The sequence below is a fragment of the Micropterus salmoides genome, unplaced genomic scaffold, assembly GCF_014851395.1.
Source record: "Micropterus salmoides isolate LMB-PRFRI ecotype aquatic unplaced genomic scaffold, ASM1485139v1 Ms_hic_scaffold_9, whole genome shotgun sequence".
Taxonomy (NCBI): Eukaryota; Metazoa; Chordata; class Actinopteri; order Centrarchiformes; family Centrarchidae; genus Micropterus; species Micropterus salmoides.
In genome coordinates this window covers 6,225,630-6,250,974 of record NW_024044681.1, presented here as the reverse complement: position 1 = coordinate 6,250,974, position 25,345 = coordinate 6,225,630, and the positions used below count along the sequence as shown (strand labels likewise).

The following is a 25,345-nucleotide window of genomic DNA, read 5'->3' as shown; positions in this document are numbered from 1 at the left end:
GTTTCACCGATTTAATCTCATCTCAGCGGATTGCAAAAGGGAGCTCATTGTTCTTGGGGACTTTAACAAAGCAAACCTCAGTCATGAACTTCCAAAATACAGACAGCATATTAAGTGTCCCACCAGGGACACTAACACACTGGACCACTGCTACACAACATTAAAGGACGCCTATCACTCTGTTCCCCGTGCAGCCTTAGGACTCTCTGATCACTGTCTGGTTCATCTTATCCCGACACACAGGCAAAAACTGAAATCTGCTAAACCTGTTGTAAGGACTGTGAAAAGATGGAACAACGAGTCAAAGCTGGAGTTCCAGGCCTGCTTTGACTGCACTGACTGGAGTGTTTTTGAGGCTGCAGTCACTGACCTGGACGAACTAACTGACACTGTGACATCTTACATCAGTTTTTGTGAGGACATGTGTGTGCCGACTAAAACCTTCCGCACATACAACAACCAAAAACCCTGGTTCACAGCAAAACTCAGGCAGCTTCGTCAGACCAAGGAGGAGGCCTTCAGAAGTGGGGACAGAGACTTGTACAACCAGGCCAGGAACACACTGACTAAAGAGGTCAAAGCTGCAAAAAGGTGCTATGCTGAAAAGCTAAATAACAGCTTTGCAGCCAACGACCCTGCATCGTTGTGGAGAAGCCTACGGACACTCACAAACTACAAGAGACCATCCCCCAACACTGCTGGTACTCAACGACTGGCAGACGAGCTGAATGGTTTCTACTGTAGGTTTGAAAAGCCCAGAGTCACACCTCTCCCCCACTCCAACGCCATCTTCAAACAGTCACCTTCCCCCTCTGACCTCTCACCTGCACTCAAGATCTGTGAAGAGGACATGAGCCACCTCTTCCAAAAGCAGAAGAACAGGAAGGATCCTGGACCTGACAGTGTCTCACCATCATGCCTGAAAATCTGTGGGGACCAGCTGGCCCCCATCTTCACTCAGATCTTCAACAGATCACTGGAGCAGTGTGAAGTTCCCTCCTGCTTCAAACGCTCCACAGTCATCCCGGTCCCTAAAAAACCCTCCATCTCTGGACTGAATGACTACAGACCTGTCGCCCTGACATCTGTAGTCATGAAGTCCTTTGAAAGACTGGTGTTGGCTCACCTGAAGGACATTACAGGCCCCCTGCTGGACCCCCTGCAGTTTACCTACAGGGCTAACAGATCAGTGGATGATGCTGTCAACTTGGGTCTGCATCACATCCTGCAACACCTCAACTCTCCAGGGACATCGGCGTTCAACACCATCATCCCGGACATCCTCAGCACCAAACTCACCCAGCTCACTGTGCCAGCCTCCACCTGTCAGTGGATCACAGACTTCCTGACTGACAGGAGTCAGCAGGTGAGGCTGGGGAACATCACATCCAGCACCCGGACTATCAGCACTGGCGCCCCCCAGGGGTGTGTGCTCTCCCCACTGCTCTTCTTGTTGAATAAGTCCTAATTCCTAGATTGTTTGTTAGGTTCTTTTTCTATATTTATACACTTTGTTGGTTTACAATATGTTATAATTACTTAGAAGTGTTTGTAGTGTAGCCACTGGAAGAATGACTGTGGTCTCACAAGGTAAAGGTGTTGACCGCTGCTGTTATTCTTTTAGTGTAAAGTTTAACTACTGAGTGTTTAATGAGTGTGTTCAAACTCATATTTTATTCTTATACTCTGTGTGTTTATCATATATTATTCTTATACTCTGTGTATTTATGAACGTGTGCCTTTTCAATGTGCCTACATGAGCAGAACAGCTGCTAAGGCCGCGCAGGCAAAACCTAGCCAACCGTAACCCACACAATGGAAGCAAGGCACCTGCTGTAAGTCACGTACGCCAGGCCTGAGATCATGGCGAACTGAGGCCAAGAATGAGATCATGACACATTGTGATTTATGGCGCCTGGTACTGCAGGGTACGGCCAAATACTGCATGAAACCAAGCTTTGCGCTGCCGAAACTAAACTTGTATGAGACACGGCACCCTCATGGTTGGCATTGTTGAATCATGTACTTGTTCATTGAATCATGTTATGCATGTATTAAATATGTTATTCCTTATTAATTCTTTTAAAAAATACAATTGTAAGTGTTTGAGTTTTAATGGTGTCAAACTATGCCTGTATAACTTTTTAAAAATACGGTGGTACTGAAGTTGAAACATATTGGTGAATTTTTAATCCAGTAATGTAAAAAATATAAAGAGAGATAAATGGTAACAATAATTACATATAATAATAGCTAAAAAGTGGAAATTGTAACATTAATGAAAGGGTTAATTTGGTAAAACAGTATTAGAAAAAGGCCATTAGATGGCAGTAGAGGATAAGAAATTCACCAAAGGGGAGGAGTGGTCAGCGAACACTATAGGTGGAGTTAAGGTGTAACGCCCACCTGGAAGGAGGAGATAAGGAGGAGTTAAGGTGTAACGCCCACCTGAAGGGAGGAGACAAGGTGGAGCTTAAGGTGAATATAATATCCTGAGACCTGCAGGGATGTTGCTCGGGTTTATCTGTCCTTTATTGGAATAAACTCTTTTGCACCGACTCTTGACCGTCTCCAGTGAAGTTTTTGACTACGCAGTTTTTGACTAAAGAAGAGCTCTAATAGAGTAATTTTATTGAGTTTATTACGTTGGTTAGGGTAGGGACCAGGTCTTTCACTGGCCCGGCCGGTCCTTATTTCCGACCCGACATTCTCCCTCTACACCAGCGACTGCACCTCAGGGGACCCATCTGTCAAACTCCTGAAGTTTGCTGACGACACAACGGTCATCGGCCTCATCGGGACGGTGATGAGTTGGCCTACAGATGGGAGGTTGATCAGCTGGCTCTCTGGTGCAGTCAGAACAACCTGGAGCTTAACACGCTCAAAACTGTGGAGATGACCGTGGACTTCAGGAGGAGCCCCCCCACTCTGCCCCCCATCACCATACTCAACAGCCCTGTGTCTGCTGTGGAATCCTTCAGGTTTCTGGGTTCCACTATATCCCAGGACCTGAAGTGGGAGCCCAACACTGACACTATCATCAAGAAGGCCCAGCAGAGGATGTATTTCCTGCGTCAGCTCAGGAAGCTCAACCTGCCTAAGGAGCTGCTGATCCAGTTCTACACAGCAATCATCCAGTCTGTTCTCTGCACCTCCATCACTGTCTGGTTTGGCTCTGCCACCAAAAAGGACAAGGACAGACTACAACGTACAGTCAGGACTGCAGAAAAAATAATAAGGACTTATACATTTCCAGAGTCAGGAAATGGGAAGGAATCATCATTGCAGATCCATCTCACCCCGGACACAACCTGTTCCAGCTCCTCCCCTCTGGTAGGCGCTACAGAGCACTGTACGCCAAAACCAACAGACTCAGGAACAGTTTCTTCCCACAAGCTATCACTCTGATGAACAGCTGATTTCTGACTCACAGTGTCAGGAACAATTCCTGTGCAATAACCCAGTAACTCTGCCTCTAATCAGCACCTGTTTACTGGTTACCACTTATTATTTATTTATTCACCATTCTCTATTTTAGTGCTGCTCATACTATGTTCATACTATGTCATATTGTATATACTGTTTACCAATACACCTACCTCAGGTCATAAGGTCATAGGTCTTATTTATTTTTTCCAGCATCCTTTGCACTATGCTCCATCACACTGTGTACATGTGTACCTGTATATCATATCCACCTTCAACATGTACATAATGAGAATAGTTTACTCTTGCATCCTTTGCACTCTGATCACTGCACTATTTGTCAATATGTCTGTATTGTTTTGTTCATAGTGTGTATATTAGTGTTGTCTACTCTGTAGTTTGTGTCTGATTTTATTTCATTATTATTATTATTATATTATTTTATTATTGTATAAGTAAGCACATCGTGAGCAATGTACAATCCTGAGTCAAATTCCTCGTATGTGTACACATACCTGGCAATAAAACTGATTCTGATTCTATGGTGGCCTGTAGGTTTCATGCCTAATACAAAAGCCACAACCCGAACACAAATCCCACAACACGAATACAAATGCCACAACACGAACACAAAAGCCACAACCCGAACACAAATCCCACAACACGAATACAAATGCCACAACACGAACACAAAAGCCACAACACGATTACAAACGCCACAACACAAATACAAACGCCACAACACAAATACAAAAGCCACAACACAAATACAAAAGCCACAACACGAACACAAATGCCACAAAACAAATTGAAAAACCACAACGGAAATACAAACACCAGCTGCAGATTAGCACCAAAAATAGACTCAAAATGTGCCAAACAAAAAGCAAGGAGTCTCCGGTTATCACGGAGATGATTTTATACTTATACAAAGGGGTGCGGAGGGTGCTGCAGCACCTCCTATTCATAGTTTTCACGTGACGTCACATTCCATGAAAAATACTCCCTTGGAGGGCAAAAAAGACGTTATTTTCCACTGCCAGGAAGCAAGTGATACACTGTTACTATGAGTTTTTTACTTTTGCATTGCCAAAATGCTGGATGGTAGTTGTACTTTCTGATGCGGAAGAAGAAGGAAGAGACAAGCCTGAGCTGTGTTAGGTGAGGGATTCCCCGCAAGATAAACATAAATATTACCGCAGTCGAGCAGCAGCAGGGACCTGGCACTTTTTAACGACAGAAAAATGGCAGCGGGTGCTGTAACATGGATCGGAAGTGCCCAACACTTGCAGTTTGTGTTCATATCTTTCTTTTTCTTAAATTGAGAGGTGATCCAAATAAATGTAACTGTTTTTGCGACGTCTCTAAGGGGGAGTCGCAGCGTGAGCCGTTGTGTTGGTCTGTTGTTTTTGCCCTCCAGGTAGCCTACCGCGAATGTCACGTGACTGAAAACTATGAATGAACAGGGAGGAACACTTCTAACTATTGTTACAATATGACAACATAAAATACACCAGGTTAGTGCTGAATGCAAAACATGCTCTTTATGTTATACAGCCTAATAATTTGACGTCAGCAGCTGTTTGCACTGTTTTGTCACGATTAAATGAGCTACATTGGTGTGATGCGCGAATTGGCTCTGACAATATCTGAATAATCATGTACGCACAAATCATCCACCCACACTCAACCCAACTATTTTCTCAGATTTATCCCACCTCTACCGGTCCTTTTAACTTTCCAGGTGATTTCTTTATTGTGTAGATGTATCAGTGTTTTTGTTTAACGGTTTACTTTCATGATTAGAAAGGCGTCTGTCAGTCATTTTAAACGTTTCCATCAGCGCTGTAATGTCGCAGCAAATAACTATCCTGGGACATGAAGCTAATCTGCACAGACAGCTGTTTAATTCACACAAATATCCCGCTGTATATTATTTAACCAGAACAGAAGTATTACTTATTTATCAAACGGGTAAGAAGTTCTTCTTCCATGTAGGCCTACATTTACTAATTTGGCAGACACTATTATGCGGGAAAAAGTCACCTGAAGAAGAATGTTCTTTCTACAATTCGAAGCCGGACCTCCTGAATGTGTGATGGCTACACTGCCGCTGTACTACTGTGTAGCTGTGTTCTGAGGTGAGTAATCCTCTGTTACTAAGCGTCTCTTTTGTTTGTCAACTTCCGTTGTGGCCTTTTGTATTTGTGTTGTGGGATTTGTGTTCGTGTTGTGGCTTTTGTATTAGCGCCACCGTATGATTCTGCGATGTTGAACTTATTGTGAAATACTGAGATGGGTATAACGGTCTTATCACTATGAGTCATTGGAAGAGAAGGGTCAGCAAGGGGAAATAAAACGGCCAAATAAGGACATCTCTGGCCCAACTGAATTTACGGATGAACAAGCTATGTGACAGTAGTCACGTAGACAGGAAAAGGGTGGTGGCTGATTTGACAAAGAAACTCAGCTACGGAGTAGGATATATAAAGAGGAGTCAGAGAGAGATCGGGGTTATTTCTCGGCAGATCTCAGAGGCATCAAACTCGGAGCAAGACCATCACCGCACCGGACCAAGAGCCCAAGACAAGAGTTGGGGATTTGAACAGCAAACAACTAGAGAATACTTCAGAGTTCCCCTTCGAGGGAACTCGAACTGCGTCGGTTACGACACTATGGGAACGCCTCTAGGCGAAGCAGGTCTGAACGTGAATGAAATCACTCCAATCCTATTGGCCTGTTGCTAGAACGGTAAGGTGTGACGGAATAACCGGAGGAGTATAAAGCACACCTGTACACACTCATCATTAGCTTTTTTTTATTCAGCAGGCGCTCTGTATGTTGTTTGAAGAAAGCTCCAGTCCTACAAGCAGTATGTCTTACTTAAGAAGTCTACCAGCATGTCCGGCAACCAGATGTACAGAAGGTGTGTTTTTTCTTGCCCTCGGTACATCACGGATGGAGATTCTCATGAGATGTGTGTCTCATGTTTGGGGATGGAGCACGCACGGGCAGCTCTCGAGGGGGCTGCCTGCGCCCGTTGCGAAGCCCTTTCCGTGCGGGTACTGAGGTACAGCATGGCTCTCTTTTCCGAGGATGGCCGGATGTGTTTTCCCCGTGTTGTGGGCCCTGCGGCCGCTGAGGCGGCCCGGTGGCTTCACTCATGGGTTCACAGCATGATCTGTCGGAGGATTTCGGGACGGCTGAGGCTTTTTCCCGACCTTCATCCGCTGGCTCCGATGCTTCCTTTCCTCGTTCGGGAGCCCGTTCTCGGCTTCTCCCGCTCGCGGTTTTGGATCCAGAGGCGCTGCAGCAATCCGACTCCGAGGAGGCGGACGTGCTCAGCGCAGTGGATGATGACTTCCGGGTGTCGGGGCGGCGTCATCTGGCCGCGCCCGACTATGACGTGCTGCTGGAGGTGGTGACTAGAGCCGTGGCACGGGAGGAGCAGACACCACAGGCTAGTGGTAGCTTGATGAAAGGTTTCTTAAGCACCACACGCCACCTCCACGCCAGTCTCTGCCATTCTTTCCTGATTTACATGATGAACTGAGTAATCATGGGGCAGACCCTTCTCTACATGGCTTTCCACACCCCGATCACTGAACTACAGTAATGTGATGGGGGATAGGGACCGTGGTTATGGGAGGATGCCTCGGGTGGAGGATGAGCTTGCGAGCTATCTCTCCCCTCGACTTGCGTCCTCCCTGGAGAAGCCGGCGTTACCATCCAAACCATGTCGCACCACATCCACGCTCGTGGGGAAGGCGTACATGGCAGCGGGCCAGGCAGGTGCGAGCTTGCACACCACGGTGCTTCAAGCCTACCAAGCCAACCTGCTACAGGAGATGGTTCAGAGGGGGGGTCCCTCCGAGGAAGATCTGGCGGAGCTTCGCAGAACCACGAAGCGTTAGACGCAGTGCGAAGCGTTCCGCCAGTACCTCCCTCGCCGGTCTGGACCCAAGGCAGCTGAGGCTGCCAGGCGTAGGTCCCTTCCCTCTACGAGCTCCTACGGAGAGGAGAGGAAGCAGAGTGTCGTTTCTCGGGGGCCCCCCCGAGGAGCTGGGGCAGCGAGACGGCGCTCTCACCCTCAGCCGTCTGAGAGACGCGATCTGAGGACCGTCATCCAGTCCCGACGGAGCTCAGGGAAGACCGGGGTAGGGAAATCTTTCTCCCCTCCCGAACCCCCCCCACCCCCCCCGGAGGCCGACTGAGGTCCCCTGCGCCGTGGCAACAGGTGATGTTATCCCGCCGTTTACACGTTCAGGACGCACCTGCCACCATCGAGTCCGCGCCGTACTGCCTGCCCCGAGGGTCTGCAGGCGGACGGCATCCCGACTCACTCACCGTGGATCTTCGGCGGCTCCCCCCTGCCGTTCTGGGGCTTCAGGGGTCCACCAGAAGATCACACGAGACACCGACCACCAGCCCCGAGGGGCTGGTTCCGTTGGCAGACTTTGCAGACGCTTGGCGGAGCCTGACGAACATTTCTCCGCGGGTCCTGCGCACTGCCATAGATGGGTAAAGACTACAATTCAAAACCCGCCTTCCAAATTCAACAGAAGAGAGGGGGTGGTTTGGACTGTGGTCCGCCCGGAGCAAGGTCCGGTGTTGGGACAGGAAGTTTGTACTCTGCTGAGGAAAGGGGCCGTGGAACGTGTCTCCCCCCAGACAGAGACGCCGGTTCTACAGCCGGTACTTCATAGTCCCCAAGAAGGACGGAGGGCTGCACGCCCTATTTTGGATCTGCGGGTTCTAACCAATCTCTGAGGAGATTCAGGTTAAAGATGCTCATCATCCCCGCCACCGTGACGCACATCCAATCTGAGGATTGGTTCGTCACGATAGATCTAAAGGACACCTATTTCCAGGTCTCCATCCGTCCTTCTCACAGGAAGTTCCTGAGGTTTGCCTTCGGGGGTGTGGCTTACCAGTATCGGGTTCTTCCATTCGGCCTGGCACTTTCCCCTCGCACATTCACCAAGTGTATGGATGCAGCACTGGCCCCGCTGAGGCTCCGGGGCATCCGGATTTCAACTTCATCGACGACTGGCTCATCCTAGCCCAGTCTCGAGAGTTGGCGGTTTGGCATCGAGATGTCGTTCTGGCTTGTCTGCGGCGTTTAGGGCTGAGGCTCAACGCACAGAAGAGCGTGCTGGCGCCCACCCTACGGGCTACGTTCCTAGGGGTTGCATGGGATTCGACAACGATGCGGGCACAATTGTCTCCGGCACGTGTCGACACCATATTGGATGCCGTGAAAGGGGTGAAGTTAGGCCACGCCATCACTATGAAACACTTTCAACGAGTGTTGGGTCTCCTGGCGGCTGCGTCCAGCGTAATACCATCTGGACTGCTGCACATGAGACCCCTGCAGTGGTGGCTAAGGAACAAGGGTTTTTCCCCGAGGGGAATCCTCTCCGTCTGGTTTGGGTTACGCGCAAGTGTCTTCGTTCCCTATCAGTTTGGAAGGAAACTTGGTTCCTGTCCCAGGGGCCCGTGTTGGGAGGGTCTTGTCACCGGCTGGTTATTTCGACAGACGCCTCCCTCACGGGCTGGGGCGCGGTCATGGACGGCCGCTTTGCAAGGGGATCCTGGCAGGTGCATCGATCCAAGTGGCATATCAACTGTCTCGAGATGTTGGCGGTGTTCCAGGCTCTAAGGAGTTTCCTGCCTGATCTCCAAGGCCACCACGTCCTGGTTCGTTCCGAGGAGAACAACACAGCGGTGGTGGCCTATCTGAATCACCAGGGCGGTCTGCGCTCGTGCCCTCTGGACAGACTGGTGCGTCAGATCCTCCTGTGGTCCCAGCAGAGGTTACTATCGCTCAGGGCGATGTATCTCCCGGGGACGCAGAATCAGGGAGCAGACCTGCTGTTGAGGCAGGGGCTGAGGCCCGGGGAATGGAGACTTCACCCCGAAGTGGTGGAGCTCTTGTGCGAAGAGTTCGGCCCCATAGACGTGGATCTGTTTGCGTCTCAAGAGACTACGCACTGCCCGCTATGGTTTCTCTCGTTCCTCCAGCCCCGTTGGGTCTGGACGCCATGGTACATTCGTGGCCGAGGCTACGTCTGTACGCTTTTCCCCCAGTCGCTCTGCTCCCGGGGTTCTGGAGCGGGTCCGCCAGGACTATGTCGGCCTACTGCTCGTAGCCCCGTTCTGGCCGACCCGGGTGTGGTTCCCGGACATCATGTCGCTCCTGGACGGCCCGCCGTGGCGGGTCCCTCTGAGGAGAGACCTGCTGTCCCAGGCGCAGGGCCGGGTTCTTCACCCTTGCCCCGCCATATGGCGACTGTGGGTCTGGCCCCTGAGGGGGGCACAGTACCTAGAGGCGGGTCTAACAGCCGGAGCAGTCGAGACCCTCCTGAGCTCCAGGGCCCCGTCCACACGGAGGATGTACGGCCTGAAGTGGAGTGTTTTCTCCACTTGGTGTAGGGAGCGGTCGGTGGACCCTGTTACCTGCCCGGTGGTTCAGGTACTTGAGTTCCTCCAGGACCGGTTCTCTGCTGGTCTTTCCCCTTCCACCCTCAAGGTGTACGTGGCAGCTGTTTCATCTTTCCACACCCCTCTGAGGGAGGGGTTCTTGGGGAAACTTCCCTTGGTTGTACGTTTCCTCCGTGGTGCCCGGAGGATGAGACCTGCGACTCGGTCCAAGGTTCCCATTTGGGATCTGGCAGTGGTTCTTGGGGCGTTGGCTGAGGCCCCCTTCAAACCCCTGGAGTCAGCTGAGGCTAAGCACTTGACCCTCAAGATGGCCTTTCTCCTTGCTATCACCTCTCTGAGGAGGGTGGGGGAGCTCCAAGCGCTTTCGGTTTCCCCGCAAAGCCTGGAGTTTGCACCGGGGAATATCAGGGCTATCCTGCACCCTCGTTCAGGATACATCCCTAAAGTGCCTTCTTGTGCGGCAGGGTCCACAGTGCTCATCCTCCACCTCATGTGACGGCGGAGGACGGGAGACTTCATCTGCTCTGCCCTGTCAGAGCACTGAGTATTTACACTCTGAGGTCCTCCCGTTGGAGGAAGGCTGACCAGCTGCTAGTGTGTTTTGGGTCTCCCAGGGCCGGGCTCCCTGCATCCAAACATACTATTAGCAACTGGATTGTTCAGACTATTTCCCTGGCCTATCAGGTGCGCGGTTTGCCTTCACCTGTGGCTGTGAGGGCTCATTCTACCAGAGGCATGGCGGCCTCTCGAGCCCTCCTTTCCGGGGCCTCTTTGCAGGATGTTTGTTTAGCGGCTGGCTGGGCCACTCCGCACACATTCATTCGGTTTTACAGTCTTGACCTTCCTTCGGCACCTGGCACTCGTGCGCTCTCCTCTTAGTCGTGCCACTTTATTGCACACAGGGGCAGGCGGGGTTTTCGGCACGGTTTAGTGGGTATCTCGTTCCCATAGTGTCGTAACCGACGCAGTTCGAGTTCCCTCGAAGGGGAACGTCTCGGGTTACGTATGTAACCCTGGTTCCCCGAGAAGGGGAACGAGACACTGCGTCGGCCCGCCGCACCTCTCTCCCCGCCTGAAGCGCCTGCTTCATAGTTTAAGCTAATGATGAGTGTGTACAGGTGTGCTTTATACTCCTCCGGTTATTCCGTCACACCTTACCGTTCTAGCAACAGGCCAATAGGATTGGAGTGATTTCATTCACGTTCAGACCTGCTTCGCCTAGAGGCGTTCCCATAGTGTCGTAACCGACGCAGTCTCTCGTTCCCCTTCTCGGGGAACCAGGGTTACATACGTAACCCGAGACGTTTTCTTCAGTGGGCATCAAGAGATCGAGCCACAGAGGGTAACCACAACGACCAAACCAACTGAAGAATCATCGGACTCTGAAGCTTTTCTCTCACTCAACTGTGACAAAGACTGAAGATTCTTAGAGACAATTTGAGGGCTTTGGGCAAAGCCTCAAGTTTCCACCAGAGTCAACAGCCCAGCAGCGGAGGAAGGATTTCACCGGCCGGGACAGCTCCTTCCCCTCCCTTTCTCTCCAAAAAGAAGACATCAAAATACTCAAGCTCAGCTATTATAATCAGGTTTTGAATTTTAGAGATTTTATCAGTTTACTTAGGTTTTAATCAGTTTAAGTTGTATGCTTGCCCTTGCTTAGTTTTGCAATAAAATATATAATCACTGCATTTAAAGTACAAGTAGTAGACACTGAATTTCTTTCTTCACTAAGGTAGTAATTCATTAGGTAAAGTGTGTTTAACATCTTTAAGGTTCTTATAGGTTGCTCTAGCCAACAAAATTAACTTATCCTTGGGGCCTATTTTCCTGGCCACTAAACACAATCCTAGCAACCACACCAAGTGCACTGATCAATGAGAAGAGAGCTGTCGTTAACGGGCGTGGCTGGGGTGGTATTTGGCTCTAGGGCTATTCAGTCAGGTGCCATTTCAGAGTAAGCAGGGTAGGCGTTCGGAAGAAGACAGTGAGATGCTAGGCGAATCTCTTCGACACCAGCTTAAAAAGTCTTCAGTTATACCTAATAGGGTAATACCCATAGGCCTAGAGGATCGGACCCTTTACGATGGAGAGCTGGTCCAGTACCTCCTGAATAGGGGTAACTCGGGATCTAACAAAGGATATAAAAGGCACGATAGTATTAACAGGGACACCATGACATTTAGTTTTCTGACAACATTCTGTGGGGACTGAAAAAGGCTAGAGATGGGTAATATTAATGGCATTTACACTACCAACACTAGTGTTTTAGACAGCCAACTAAAATACACCCTTTCCTTAACCTCAAGTTAACATGGCTTAAGTTCAGCAAGTAAAAGTCTCTAACAACAACTTACAGTTACACTCAGTTTCACTCACTGAGTTGAATCAATCTTCCTTCACCATGTGGCTGTGTGTGTCTAGCATAAACTGGTGTCTAGTAAAGTTGCTCTGAAATGCAGCCTCCCTCAGGGTATTGGTGTCCAACCACAGTAGGGATTTAAATAGTGAAGCAGAGGAATCAACCCGAACAATTATTTTAAGCCAATAAATACAAATTATATTTGTAGTATTCTATAGTATCAATATTCTTACTTCGCTTTGTTGAGTACATGTCTGCCCTGGAACAAAAATATCTAAATCTAACTAGAATGGGCAGCAAGTAAATGAGTGTGAGAGCTGTCAGCTGTTAACTGTGACTGCTACCAATGCTGCTGCAAAGTACTGCTCCATCTGCAATTTAAATTCCTTTAGCGCTACCTACAGGTAAAAGAATCACATGCCACAGACTAATTCGGTTAAATATTAAATCAGATGTCAAGGTTGGACTGGCCCTTGCACGTGAAGTGTGGCAGGTAGTGTTGTTCTGAAGTTTCATGCACTTTGGACACTGCACAAAATACTTAAAAGTCACTTCCTGTGTCCTCTACGTGGTGCAAAGGAGCACCCAGTAATGATACGTTATGTCCCAGTACATCATGTTGAAAGTTTAGTTTAATCGCATAATGGGTGTCACACAAGGCTTACTTCCTATTGCCAGTAGGTGGTGCTATGACTATGATGTGTTGGGGGCAGGACCATTATCAGTCACATAATGTTTGGTACAGATGTGAGCATGTACACTTTAGTTGTAACAGCTTCCTGTTTTGTGGCAAACCATTTAAATTCCACACCATGGACTCCCCCGTTAGACCAAAACTCACCATTTGTACAACATGTGATCATTGATGGGACAAGACTGCACAGCAAAAATTTCTGGAAAGTAGCACAGACAAATTCTCCAGCAAGTTTGTTAAAGTTTGGAGTGTGTAAATCGCCATATATGACAATTAAATCCAAAATGGCCGACTTCTTGTTGTTTTTTGACCCTCCTGGTGTGTGTTCAAAGTTTTCAAGAACATTAAGGCCAAAAATGAAATGTATTTGCAGAACTTTTTCTTCAGTTTAGAATTGCAGTCAACATGCCATTCCCTAGATTCAAACCACCAATCTTGGGGTTGACAGAGCAAGTACTTAACTACTACGCTACTCAGACTCACTGGGTCAATGCTGATTTTAGCTTTCTCCATTTGCTCTGGTATTCATGGACATGAAAGGCCTCTGAAGCTCCAACAGAGGGCGCTCAATTACCAAACATTCTTGGCACACAAGTGTCAGGAACGTGACAAATCAGAGCAACACTACCTGTCACGCTTCATGTGCAAGAGCCCATCCAGCGCTGATTTATTTGAGGTCCAGTCCACTGTTGTCGAATAAAATATATAGAGCTATCAACTATTTTAAGGAGATACTGATATCCAGGTAAACATTGATTGCATTTAGAAAGACTATGATTGAAATTTAAAAACACCACAGCAAGTCAGTGGGAACTGAATGCATGTTATGCTTCAAAGCACCAATAGAGGGCAATCTATGACCACAAATGCGTGGCAGAGCACTGTTTTGATTGTGCTTATATTTTCTGTGTGTGTAGTCCAGTGTTGCAAAATAACATAAAGACAGAGAAAAAGACTAATCTTGTGAAAAACTTACTGCATTTAGAAAGACTAACAACATACATATAAAACCAACCACTGCAAGACGGTCTTCACACAGGTGTAACCTCGGTCTGAATGAAAAAGTATGCTCAGGAAACCAGTGCTCTAATCGAGCAAGCTATAGAGGAACACAGCTGATGAAGTCACAATGTGATCATTTGTTGATGGTAAAGTGCATTTGCTTAAAAAAGCTTTTCAGCTAACATTTTGGTGTTTTAAGTCATCTTTAGTTTTTTGTTATCATTAAATTCAAACAGGTGTTTAAAGTTGAAACCAATTATCACGACTGAATTAAGAGGTGCTGCTTTATGGCTTGAAGTCTTAACCACTGCACCACTAGCGAGCTTGCTAGTACTGAGATAATGACAGGCTTTGTTGATACAAAAAGCGTATTTGCTTAAAAAAAAGCGTTTCAGCTATCATTTTGGACCTTTTAGTTGGTGCTTGAGTAGCTGAGCATAAAAATATACATCTTGTGTCCAAACTCCAAACAGGGAGGAAGATACAGCAAGTTAAAGAATTAGTGACAGGGGGAGACCTCAGGCTGCAGCTACAACAGGGAGTGAATGAGAGATGACTGAGACTTTCCAATCAATTAAGGATCAGAGATAAAAAAAAAAAAACGTCCACTGAGCAGGATTTTGACATTTTGAGGGAGAAAAGGCATGTGGCTACATTTTGGTGCCTTTTTTGGGCTTATGGAGATAAATATATGCAACTGGCAGCAGTTTAAAAAAACATTCTGGTCTGCAAAATCCTCCTCTCCACCCTCTAACATGATCACATGACACACTCTAAAAGTCTGCTAAAAGCTGTAAAACCCTTCACTTTGGAAGAGCATAGCTACTACTAAACATGTCAAACACCACATACAGCTTTGAAAGATCAACATCTTTTCTGCAAGACAGACACTGAAAATGGGGTTATATATAATAAATAAATAATAAAGAGCGAAGACAACTAAAGTTTGAGAGCAAGAGCTAAAACATGTGCAACACCTTGCTGCATACATTAATCAGAATCAAAATCAGAAATACTTTATTGATCCCCAGGGGGAAATTCTTGTGTCACAGTTGCACATATTTGATTTTCACTCACACACTGTGGGAGTAAATGTATACAGTGCAGGCTTCTCACGACCAATTAAAGTCTGTGTGGTGTTTCCCAACTACTGGAAAGTGAAGGTGGCTAATGTGAGCAAACATCTCCCCTGTGCTCAGACTTCGGTCTGGAGGAAACAGGGGACGGCTGCAGCACCTTTTGCATGTCTCTCATAATATTGAAATCGGTTTTGGTCTTAAAAATTCCATATTGGTCGGGCTCTACCTATTACAATATGTGTACTGAATCCATAATATATGAAATACATGACACACATTGTAATTAAATACAGTGGAAAATGAACTTTTCCTCAATATTCCATTTTTAGATGCACCTGTTATTGCCAACCACATCACAACATAATAGACCATTTGTTGAACAACTAATTCTGACATATCCATAACTTTAAGATGAAATTAGCATTTCCTGCATATGCACTTTCAGAACACTGTTTTGTGTGGGGGTTTTTCACAGAAACTGCCATGTGGCTTTCCAGGTAGGAAACTGTAACATTTAAAGTGAGACATCAAGTTGCAGGCAAAGTGTCTCATTCCCTCCTCACATTACACAGTTGATTGCAGAAGATGGACTCACATGAGTTTCTGTAGGAAAGCACAACTGTGAGATGGCTACACAAATCCAATATGTGATCTCCATTAGAGAAAAACTCCCATGAGCTAACTTGCATTAGAACACAAGACCATAGAATACAGTAGGCTCCTCTTGGTTCACATTTAATGTTATGTCTTCATAAATGTACAGAAACACCTTGGAAATCGTTTTTTATTATGACGGCAAAATCGTCTTAGACTCAAAGAACTTAGACAAAAATGTTCGGATCTCTTTGGACTGCATGCCATAAATAATAGGGTTGAGGATGCTAGGGACAATAACAAACACAATGGCACAGAGCTTTCTGTAGTCCGAGTACTGAGGGAAACGGTGCAAAATAATGACAACAAATCCACTGATCAGCATGATCAGATACACAACCAGGTGAGTGCTGCAGGTCTTCAAGGCTTTACTGTTCAAAGACTTGTTCTTACTGGTCAGACAGACTACTGTAATCTTGGTGTAGGTGAGAACAATGCTGCCTATTGAACCTGTGAACAGGACCACAGTGAAAGTGAGGCCATAGATGTTATTAATAGAAACATTCTCACAGGAGAGTTTAAACAGTGCAGCATTGTTACAGTAAGAGCTTTCGATCAGAGTCCTGCATCGGTTCAGCCGTATGGTCAGACCGAGAAGAATCCCCACCAGAACAAAGGCCACTCCCCAGGCAGAAACTGTCAGCTTGATCAGCATCTTGTTGGTCATTATGGCAGCATAGCGCAGGGGATAGCAGATGGCCACATATCTGTCAAAGGCCATAATCATGAGCGCAGTGTGAACAGCGGTACTAGACATGTGTGTTGTGAAAGCTTGGACCACACACTCATAATAACTGATGAGGCGTTCAGAGGGAGGCCTCAACAAGTCTACAAGCAAACGGGGCACAACGATAGTGTTTCCAAGTAGATCGTTGACTGACAGATAAACATGAGTTTATAGTCTCAGTCGCTAGTTTGAAGTCTTCTTCAACACAGCATGATGTTCATTTAGTAAATTATGGACCCATTTCGAGGAAAATAGACCAGAAAGCAGGGGAGGGGCTTCCTTGTGATTGACAAATCGTTACAATGATGGCCTGTGAGTCAGGATAGAGGCAACTCTTATTTTCAGCTCCATCTTTGGAGGGCAGCACTATCTCTACAACGCCATGCAGCTCCATTTTTAGATGCCGGATAGCCAGACCTCCGCACCTCCACAGCACTGGACAGCAGCGAGTAAGCTGAAAGGAGCCCGTTGTCAAAGCCAGAAGGAAGCCATCAGTCTCGGGTGAAGGTGAAGGTGCTGCAGCAGCTATCCAGCTGCGAGTCCTGCCTGGCTGCTCATCTGCCTTCCGGCCTGCTTTACAGCATGCTAGCTAACCCCAAAGAGACTGTAATGCCCGGTGCCATCTTCTGTCCCTGGTCAGACACCTGATCCTACCTCGGTGGGCCGACCAGCAGCGGCTCTATCAGTGGGCCGACCAACTTCTGGTCCTAATCCTCCGTCGGTGTTGCGACCGACAACTGCTTCGTCATTGTTCCGACCAACACCTGCTTCGTCAGTGGTCCGACTGACTCCTTCTCCAGATTCTCCGTCGGTGGGCTGACCCACACCTGCTCCTTGTCCCTCGTCGGTAGTCAAACCAACAACTGCTACGTTGGTGAACCAGCCAACTCCAGGCCCCGGTGGTCCAGTTACTGGTATTAAGCCTGGTTGTGCTGGTTCCCAGCCCGGTTGTCTTGTTACCAGTACCAAGCCCGGTTGTTTGGACACCGGTTCCCAGCCTGGCCTCGCCTCTGACGCCGGCCTCCTGCGCTGCCTCCAGAGTGTCGCTGCCTTTGTCGCCAGCCCCCTGCCCAGCCTCCTGAGGTTTCCAGTCCTTGCTCAGTTTATTCCAACACTTTAGTGTTGTTGGTATTTAGGTCAGGACTTTTCGTATAAACATGGTCCAGTTTATTTGTTCCCCTGGTGAGGATGTGGATATGCAGGTTGAATTTAGGTTAAATGGTTCTAAGATCTGTTTGATTACAATAAAAACTCCCAACTACTGGAAAGTGAAGGTGGCTAATGTGAGCAAACATCTCCCCTGTGCTCAGACTTCGGTCTGGAGGAAACAGGGGACGGCTGCAGCACCTTTTGCATGTCTCTCATAATATTGAAATCGGTTTTGGTCTTAAAAATTCCATATTGGTCGGGCTCTACCTATTACAATATGTGTACTGAATCCATAATATATGAAATACATGACACACATTGTAATTAAATACAGTGGAAAATGAACTTTTCCTCAATATTCCATTTTTAGATGCACCTGTTATTGCCAACCACATCACAACATAATAGACCATTTGTTGAACAACTAATTCTGACATATCCATAACTTTAAGATGAAATTAGCATTTCCTGCATATGCACTTTCAGAACACTGTTTTGTGTGGGGGTTTTTCACAGAAACTGCCATGTGGCTTTCCAGGTAGGAAACTGTAACATTTAAAGTGAGACATCAAGTTGCAGGCAAAGTGTCTCATTCCCTCCTCACATTACACAGTTGATTGCAGAAGATGGACTCACATGAGTTTCTGTAGGAAAGCACAACTGTGAGATGGCTACACAAATCCAATATGTGATCTCCATTAGAGAAAAACTCCCATGAGCTAACTTGCATTAGAACACAAGACCATAGAATACAGTAGGCTCCTCTTGGTTCACATTTAATGTTATGTCTTCATAAATGTACAGAAACACCTTGGAAATCGTTTTTTATTATGACGGCAAAATCGTCTTAGACTCAAAGAACTTAGACAAAAATGTTCGGATCTCTTTGGACTGCATGCCATAAATAATAGGGTTGAGGATGCTAGGGACAATAACAAACACAATGGCACAGAGCTTTCTGTAGTCCGAGTACTGAGGGAAACGGTGCAAAATAATGACAACAAATCCACTGATCAGCATGATCAGATACACAACCAGGTGAGTGCTGCAGGTCTTCAAGGCTTTACTGTTCAAAGACTTGTTCTTACTGGTCAGACAGACTACTGTAATCTTGGTGTAGGTGAGAACAATGCTGCCTATTGAACCTGTGAACAGGACCACAGTGAAAGTGAGGCCATAGATGTTATTAATAGAAACATTCTCACAGGAGAGTTTAAACAGTGCAGCATTGTTACAGTAAGAGCTTTCGATCAGAGTCCTGCATCGGTTCAGCCGTATGGTCAGACCGAGAAGAATCCCCACCAGAACAAAGGCCACTCCCCAGGCAGAAACTGTCAGCTTGATCAGCATCTTGTTGGTCATTATGGCAGCATAGCGCAGGGGATAGCAGATGGCCACATATCTGTCAAAGGCCATAATCATGAGCGCAGTGTGAACAGCGGTACTAGACATGTGTGTTGTGAAAGCTTGGACCACACACTCATAATAACTGATGAGGCGTTCAGAGGGAGGCCTCAACAAGTCTACAAGCAAACGGGGCACAACGATAGTGTTTCCAAGTAGATCGTTGACTGACAGATAAACATGAGTTTATAGTCTCAGTCGCTAGTTTGAAGTCTTCTTCAACACAGCATGATGTTCATTTAGTAAATTATGGACCCATTTCGAGGAAAATAGACCAGAAAGCAGGGGAGGGGCTTCCTTGTGATTGACAAATCGTTACAATGATGGCCTGTGAGTCAGGATAGAGGCAACTCTTATTTTCAGCTCCATCTTTGGAGGGCAGCACTATCTCTACAACGCCATGCAGCTCCATTTTTAGATGCCGGATAGCCAGACCTCCGCACCTCCACAGCACTGGACAGCAGCGAGTAAGCTGAAAGGAGCCCGTTGTCAAAGCCAGAAGGAAGCCATCAGTCTCGGGTGAAGGTGAAGGTGCTGCAGCAGCTATCCAGCTGCGAGTCCTGCCTGGCTGCTCATCTGCCTTCCGGCCTGCTTTACAGCATGCTAGCTAACCCCAAAGAGACTGTAATGCCCGGTGCCATCTTCTGTCCCTGGTCAGACACCTGATCCTACCTCGGTGGGCCGACCAGCAGCGGCTCTATCAGTGGGCCGACCAACTTCTGGTCCTAATCCTCCGTCGGTGTTGCGACCGACAACTGCTTCGTCAGTGGTCCGACTGACTCCTTCTCCAGATTCTCCGTCGGTGGGCTGACCCACACCTGCTCCTTGTCCCTCGTCGGTAGTCAAACCAACAACTGCTACGTTGGTGAACCAGCCAACTCCAGGCCCCGGTGGTCCAGTTACTGGTATTAAGCCTGGTTGTGCTGGTTCCCAGCCCGGTTGTCTTGTTACCAGTACCAAGCCCGGTTGTTTGGACACCGGTTCCCAGCCTGGCCTCGCCTCTGACGCCGGCCTCCTGCGCTGCCTCCAGAGTGTCGCTGCCTTTGTCGCCAGCCCCCTGCCCAGCCTCCTGAGGTTTCCAGTCCTTGCTCAGTTTATTCCAACACTTTAGTGTTGTTGGTATTTAGGTCAGGACTTTTCGTATAAACATGGTCCAGTTTATTTGTTCCCCTGGTGAGGATGTGGATATGCAGGTTGAATTTAGGTTAAATGGTTCTAAGATCTGTTTGATTACAATAAAAACTCATTTTGTTAAGGGACTGCTGATGACATCATAGTTCCTTTAGCGCATTTTTTGAGCTTGCATCCGGAGGAATATAAACAGCAACAGCAAAAATGTTTTTTTCACTTAACTGTTCTTCCACCTGCACCATGGTGAAGTTTACAGGTCTTTTCTGGAGGTTGCAATGTCTAAAGTTTTATTTCAGTTTTTTCAAAGTCGAACCATTCACACTGCCTTGAACTCCATTTACTTCCCATGTCTTATTCTTTTTTTTTCCTGTTGTCGTCTTTGCTGAAGATTAAGCCGTTGTACACACTTGAGTATGTTTACAGCCGTAGTGTCATAGGAAGCAGCCCTGTCCATTGTCATTATTCAGTTTGTGTCCAACACCAATTTAATATATAGTCTAAGTCTTACATAGATTTCTCAATACAAGACTCAGTCTCCTTAGTACATAAATTCAGTTGTCAGTCCCAAAATCTAGCTGTATGAATGTTGCCAGCCTCTGACTGTTGTCCCTGCTCGCTTGGCCTTATTGAACCTGTCCTCTAAATTACATTAAACAACAACAGAAGAATCTGGCATAGAGACTAAAATGTTTTCTTAAGCAAAATTCAAGAGGAAGATTCAGATGTTTAACAGCCTACATTAATCTTGCACTAATTTGTATTGATGACATATAAACTGAGCATGATCGCAGACAGGAAGTACTGTCAATATTATATCCATAACCACAACCCTTGATAGTGTTGTGTTTACTTAATTTTTCCTAAATTCAAGCAATATTGTGTCCTCCCCCTTTATTGTTTTCCTGCTGCTTGTCACTGCTAGCTAAATCAACTTTTTTTTTTTTTAAGTGTTTATGTGTATGGGTGGCTGAAGTTCAACTAATGCTATAGGTAATTGGACAAGAAAGTACTTTGGTTTAAAATAAGTATCTTACTTACTCTTTCAATTTCTCAGTTAATGTTTATTCTTATCTTATCTTATTCTTCTTAAAAGAAAAAGTGATTTATCACAGGTTTTATCTGTGTAGGTCTTGCAGTCAGTCCTGTCAGTTATAACATATTGACCAAAGTATTTGCTTCGATCTGGGAGCCTGGGGATGTTTCTAAATATAGGCCAATGGTAGCAACAACCATGAGCGGTCGGACTGACAGACAGCCTTTTATCTTTAGATGAAATGACAATTTTGCCAAAGGAGGAACCAGTTTTTTGGTAAAATCAAAAGTGAGCCATGATTTCACTAATTATCGCATACACCTAAATTGTAATAAACCATAGTTTTAGATGCAGTTAACAGCCTTTTAAATACATTTTATCATGTCCTATAAAGGTACATTTTTAGTTATCTACTTGTTTTTGATGTGAAAGAAGGTGATCAACAAAAAATATCCATTCTAGTTTTTACTAACAATGAACTGAACTGACTGTACTGACTGCAGGCAGAAAGCAGCAGCAGGCCGGACACACAGATAACATTTTACAAAGGAAACCTTGAACAATATACTCCTTATTCTGTATTCTGTCTACATTCCCATCAACACCTCATTACACTGAAATAATCAAAATTAGAATTACTTCTGTATGAAAATTACACCAATCATTGTAGTTATGTAGAATGTACTCAATTTTAAGCAACAAAGCTATTCACATCTTCAGAGCCACTATGTGAAATTTAGATTTCTGTATGTATAAATGTCCGTGGATTTCAACAAATCCTTTGTAACATACTTTGCTATAAACACTTACAAAGTTACAAAGTATAAGTTTTAATATGTTTTAAGCAAAATATATTGTTTAATTACGACAGAGCATTCATTCGGTGTTAAATGCTTTTGATATGATTTATGTGAATAATTTGCCAAAAAGGTAAACACTTATCTTTTAAATGATGACAAGCATATTTTGGACCGAAATATTTCAAATAAAAATTTTCGGATCTCTTTGGACTGCACACCATAAATAATGGGGTTGAGGATGCCAGGGATGATAACAAACAGAATGGCAGAGAGTTTTATGTACTCTGAGTACTGAGGGAAGCGATGCAGAATAATGATAACAAATCCACTGATTAGCATAATCAGATAAGCAACCAGGTGAGTGCTGCAGGTCTTTAAGGCTTTACTGTTCAAAGACTTGTTCTTACTGGTCAGACAGACTACTGTAATCTTTGCATAGGTGAGAACCATGCTGCCTATAGAGGAGATGAGCAAGGCTGCAGTGTAAGCAAGGCCATACACATTATTTATAAACACATTCTCACAGGAGAGCTTAAACAGTGAGGCATTGTCACAGTAGGGATTCATAATCAGAGTCCTGCATCGGTTCAGACGTATGGTCAGACCAAGAAGAATCCCAACAAAAAAAAAGGCCACTCCCCAGGCAGAAACTGTCAGCTTGATCACCATCTTGTTGGTCATTATGGCAGCATAGCGCAGGGGATAGCAGATGGCCACATATCTGTCAAAGGCCATAATCATGAGCAGAGTGTGGGAAGTGGTACCAAAGAACTGTGCGGTGAAAGCTTGGACCACACACTCATAATAACTGATGAGACGCTCAGAGGGAGGCCTCAAGATATCTGCAAGCAAATGGGGCAAAATATGAGTACTTCCAATAATGTCACTGACTGACAGGTTGCATAACAGCAGATACATGGGCTGGTGAAGGTTCTTGTCAACAAAAATTATAACCAAAAGGCCTAAATTCAGAACCATTATAAGAATGTAGGAAATAAGCAACAAGCTAAAGACAGGGTACATGTAATCCGTTCTGATATTGAACCCCTCCAGCTGGAGTATGAAGCTGTTGTAGCTGTAGTTTTCCATCAACCTGAAATGTCAGAAATGAAAGTATTCTGTTAATGATAATTGATAACTCATGAATCTAAAGTACAACCGTTGTGAGGAAACAATAGATCGTTAATACCTACTTTAAGTGTTTTTTTCGTTTCAGTCTCTTGGCTTCTCTGTCTTGTGTCTTCCTGCTCATTGCTGGTAGTATCCACCAGCTCTAATGAAGATCTCCTCTGTTGCAGTGTTTTACAGACTTTATTTTATCTTTGGGGAATCAGTTATCATTGCATCAGACAATATGTCATGCAACAATAAGAGATTAGTATGTTGGCCATGGCAACTGTAAACAAGCTAGAAGCACTGAATCAGAATCAGCTTTATTGCAAAGTAGTGTTTTACACATACAAGGAATTTGCTGTGGTGATAAGGTGCAACACGTAGTCAATACAGTCAACATAAATAAATGTAGAAATATATATAGTAAATATGGAATGGAAGAACAACGTTGCAGATATTTACATGTGCAGTATTCTGGGTCTGTGCTGTGCAGAAGTAACGCACCGGAAGAGAATATTGTGTACATATAAATATATAAACTGACAACATAAAAATATACAACAAAGATCAACAATCAACAACAAATATGTGCGACGTTCCAGGTCTGAGCCTGACACGAGATGAAACGGTATTTACATGTGCAGAGACATTTGTATAATTTGCAAGAGGAGAGTGTCAGTGGGGGACCCGGGCCTTGTTAATGAGGCTACTTGCAGACGGGAAGAAACTGTTTATGTGGCCAGATGTTTTGGTCCTGATGGACCGCAGCCTCCTGCCAGAGGGGAGAGTCTGAAACAGTTTGTGTCCGGGGTGGGAGGAGTCAGCTGCAATCTTCCCTGCTCGCCTCAGAGTCCAGCAGGCGTATAGGTCCAGAAGAGAAGGAAGATTGCAGCCAATCACCTTCTCTGCAGAGCGAATGATGCGCTGCAGCCTGCCCTTGTCCCTGGCGGTGGCAGCAGCGCACCAGATGGTGATGGAGGAGGTGAGGATGGACTCAATGATGGCGGTGAAGAAGTGCACCATCACTGTCTTTGGCAGGCTGAACTTCTTCAGCTGCCGCAGGAAGTTCATCCTCTGCTGGGCCTTCTTGGTGAGGGAGGTGATGTTCAGCTCCCACTTGAGGTCCTGGGAGATGATGGTGCCCAGGAAGCGGAAAGAGTCCACAGTGGTGACTGGGGAGTCACACGGGATGATGAGGGAGGGTGGGGCTGGGCTCTTCCTGAAGTCCACGACGATCTCCACGGTCTTCAGAGCGTTGAACTCCAGACTGTTCTGGCTGTACCAGGTCACCAGATGGTCGATCTCCCACCTGTAGGCGGACTCATCCCCACCTGAGATGAGCCCAATGAGGGTGGTGTCATCCGCAAACTTCAGGAGCTTGACAGACTGGTGACTGGAGGTGCAGCTGTTGGTGTACAGGTGACATCGTGTTCACTTACCCATCAAAACTTCTCATTCATTTTTTTGACCAGACAAAATTATCCGGCTTAAAGTTAAACTGTCTAGCAATTGCAAAGCCGCTGCTGGTTATGAGGGACAAATGGCAAAAGCAGTGTGTTTGACAATTGGCATTGTAGATTCACTCCCGTTTGAAGGATACCATTCTCACCTGTGTTTCCATATACTCAGTGATGGAAGAAAGTAAAAGAGAAGCTGAGATGTGACTGTAAAAAAGTCCAATACAGCAAATAATAATGTTGGTTGCATCTCCACTATCCTACTCATCCTGAAAAGAACATGTGACCATTTATTTAAAATATACTCCACCATAAACGACAACTTGTATAGGTCAAGAAATTAATGGTGACAATTTCCAGTTGCAAAGACTACATTTGGAGAACTTTGAACCGGACAATAAATCCAGCAGATTCTTAACCAACCTATTACAACTGAAAGTAAAGTAAAAATAACTATTTCCTCCATGAAGGACTCACAAACTGATCCATCTAGCTCAAACATTGATGCATTATTGAACAATATAGATTTGCCAAGGTTAGATGATGAATAGATCGGGGCTCTGGAGTTACCTGTTTCAATGGCTAAACTCCATGAAGCCCTCTTCTAGATGCCAAAAGCCTCTGGGCCAGGCTAGGCTGCTTAAATAAGTTTTATCCCTAGTCAGCACTTCTTTACTACATATGGTCAATCTATCTTTAACAACAGGCTATGTACCACAGTACTTTAAAGTAGCTGTAATTAAACCTCTTCTGAAAAAGCCCAAACTTGATCCAGATGTTTAGCCAACTATATACCTATATCTAACCTTCCATTTCTCTCTAAGGTTCTGGAGAAAGCAGTTGCTAAACAGCTGTGTGACTTTCTACATAGCA

The 25,345-nt window shown here is 45.9% G+C and overlaps 3 protein-coding genes across 3 annotated transcripts; all 3 read right to left on the bottom strand.

Moving 5' to 3' along the window:
• Window positions 1-15,791: 15,791 nt before the first annotated feature.
• Window positions 15,792-17,741, bottom strand: LOC119895483 (olfactory receptor 52Z1-like). The gene is made up of 4 exons (XM_038708634.1): window positions 17,698-17,741; window positions 17,040-17,463; window positions 16,687-16,839; window positions 15,792-16,544 (listed from the first exon to the last, which is right to left on the bottom strand). The coding sequence occupies exons 1-4, from the start codon at window positions 17,739-17,741 to the stop codon at window positions 15,792-15,794; spliced, it is 1,374 nt and encodes a 457-aa protein (XP_038564562.1).
• Window positions 17,742-18,362: 621 nt separating this feature from the next.
• On the bottom strand, window positions 18,363-19,115 carry LOC119895482 (olfactory receptor 52N5-like; the record flags this gene model as incomplete). Its single annotated transcript, XM_038708633.1, has 1 exon — window positions 18,363-19,115. A coding segment is annotated over one exon (753 nt), but the record flags the coding sequence as incomplete, so codon positions are not given.
• Window positions 19,116-22,040: 2,925 nt separating this feature from the next.
• LOC119895481 (olfactory receptor 146-like) lies at window positions 22,041-22,994 on the bottom strand. Its single transcript, XM_038708631.1, has one exon. It carries the CDS (start codon window positions 22,989-22,991, stop codon window positions 22,041-22,043), a length of 951 nt encoding a protein of 316 aa, XP_038564559.1. The 5' UTR covers window positions 22,992-22,994.
• Window positions 22,995-25,345: the final 2,351 nt, after the last annotated feature.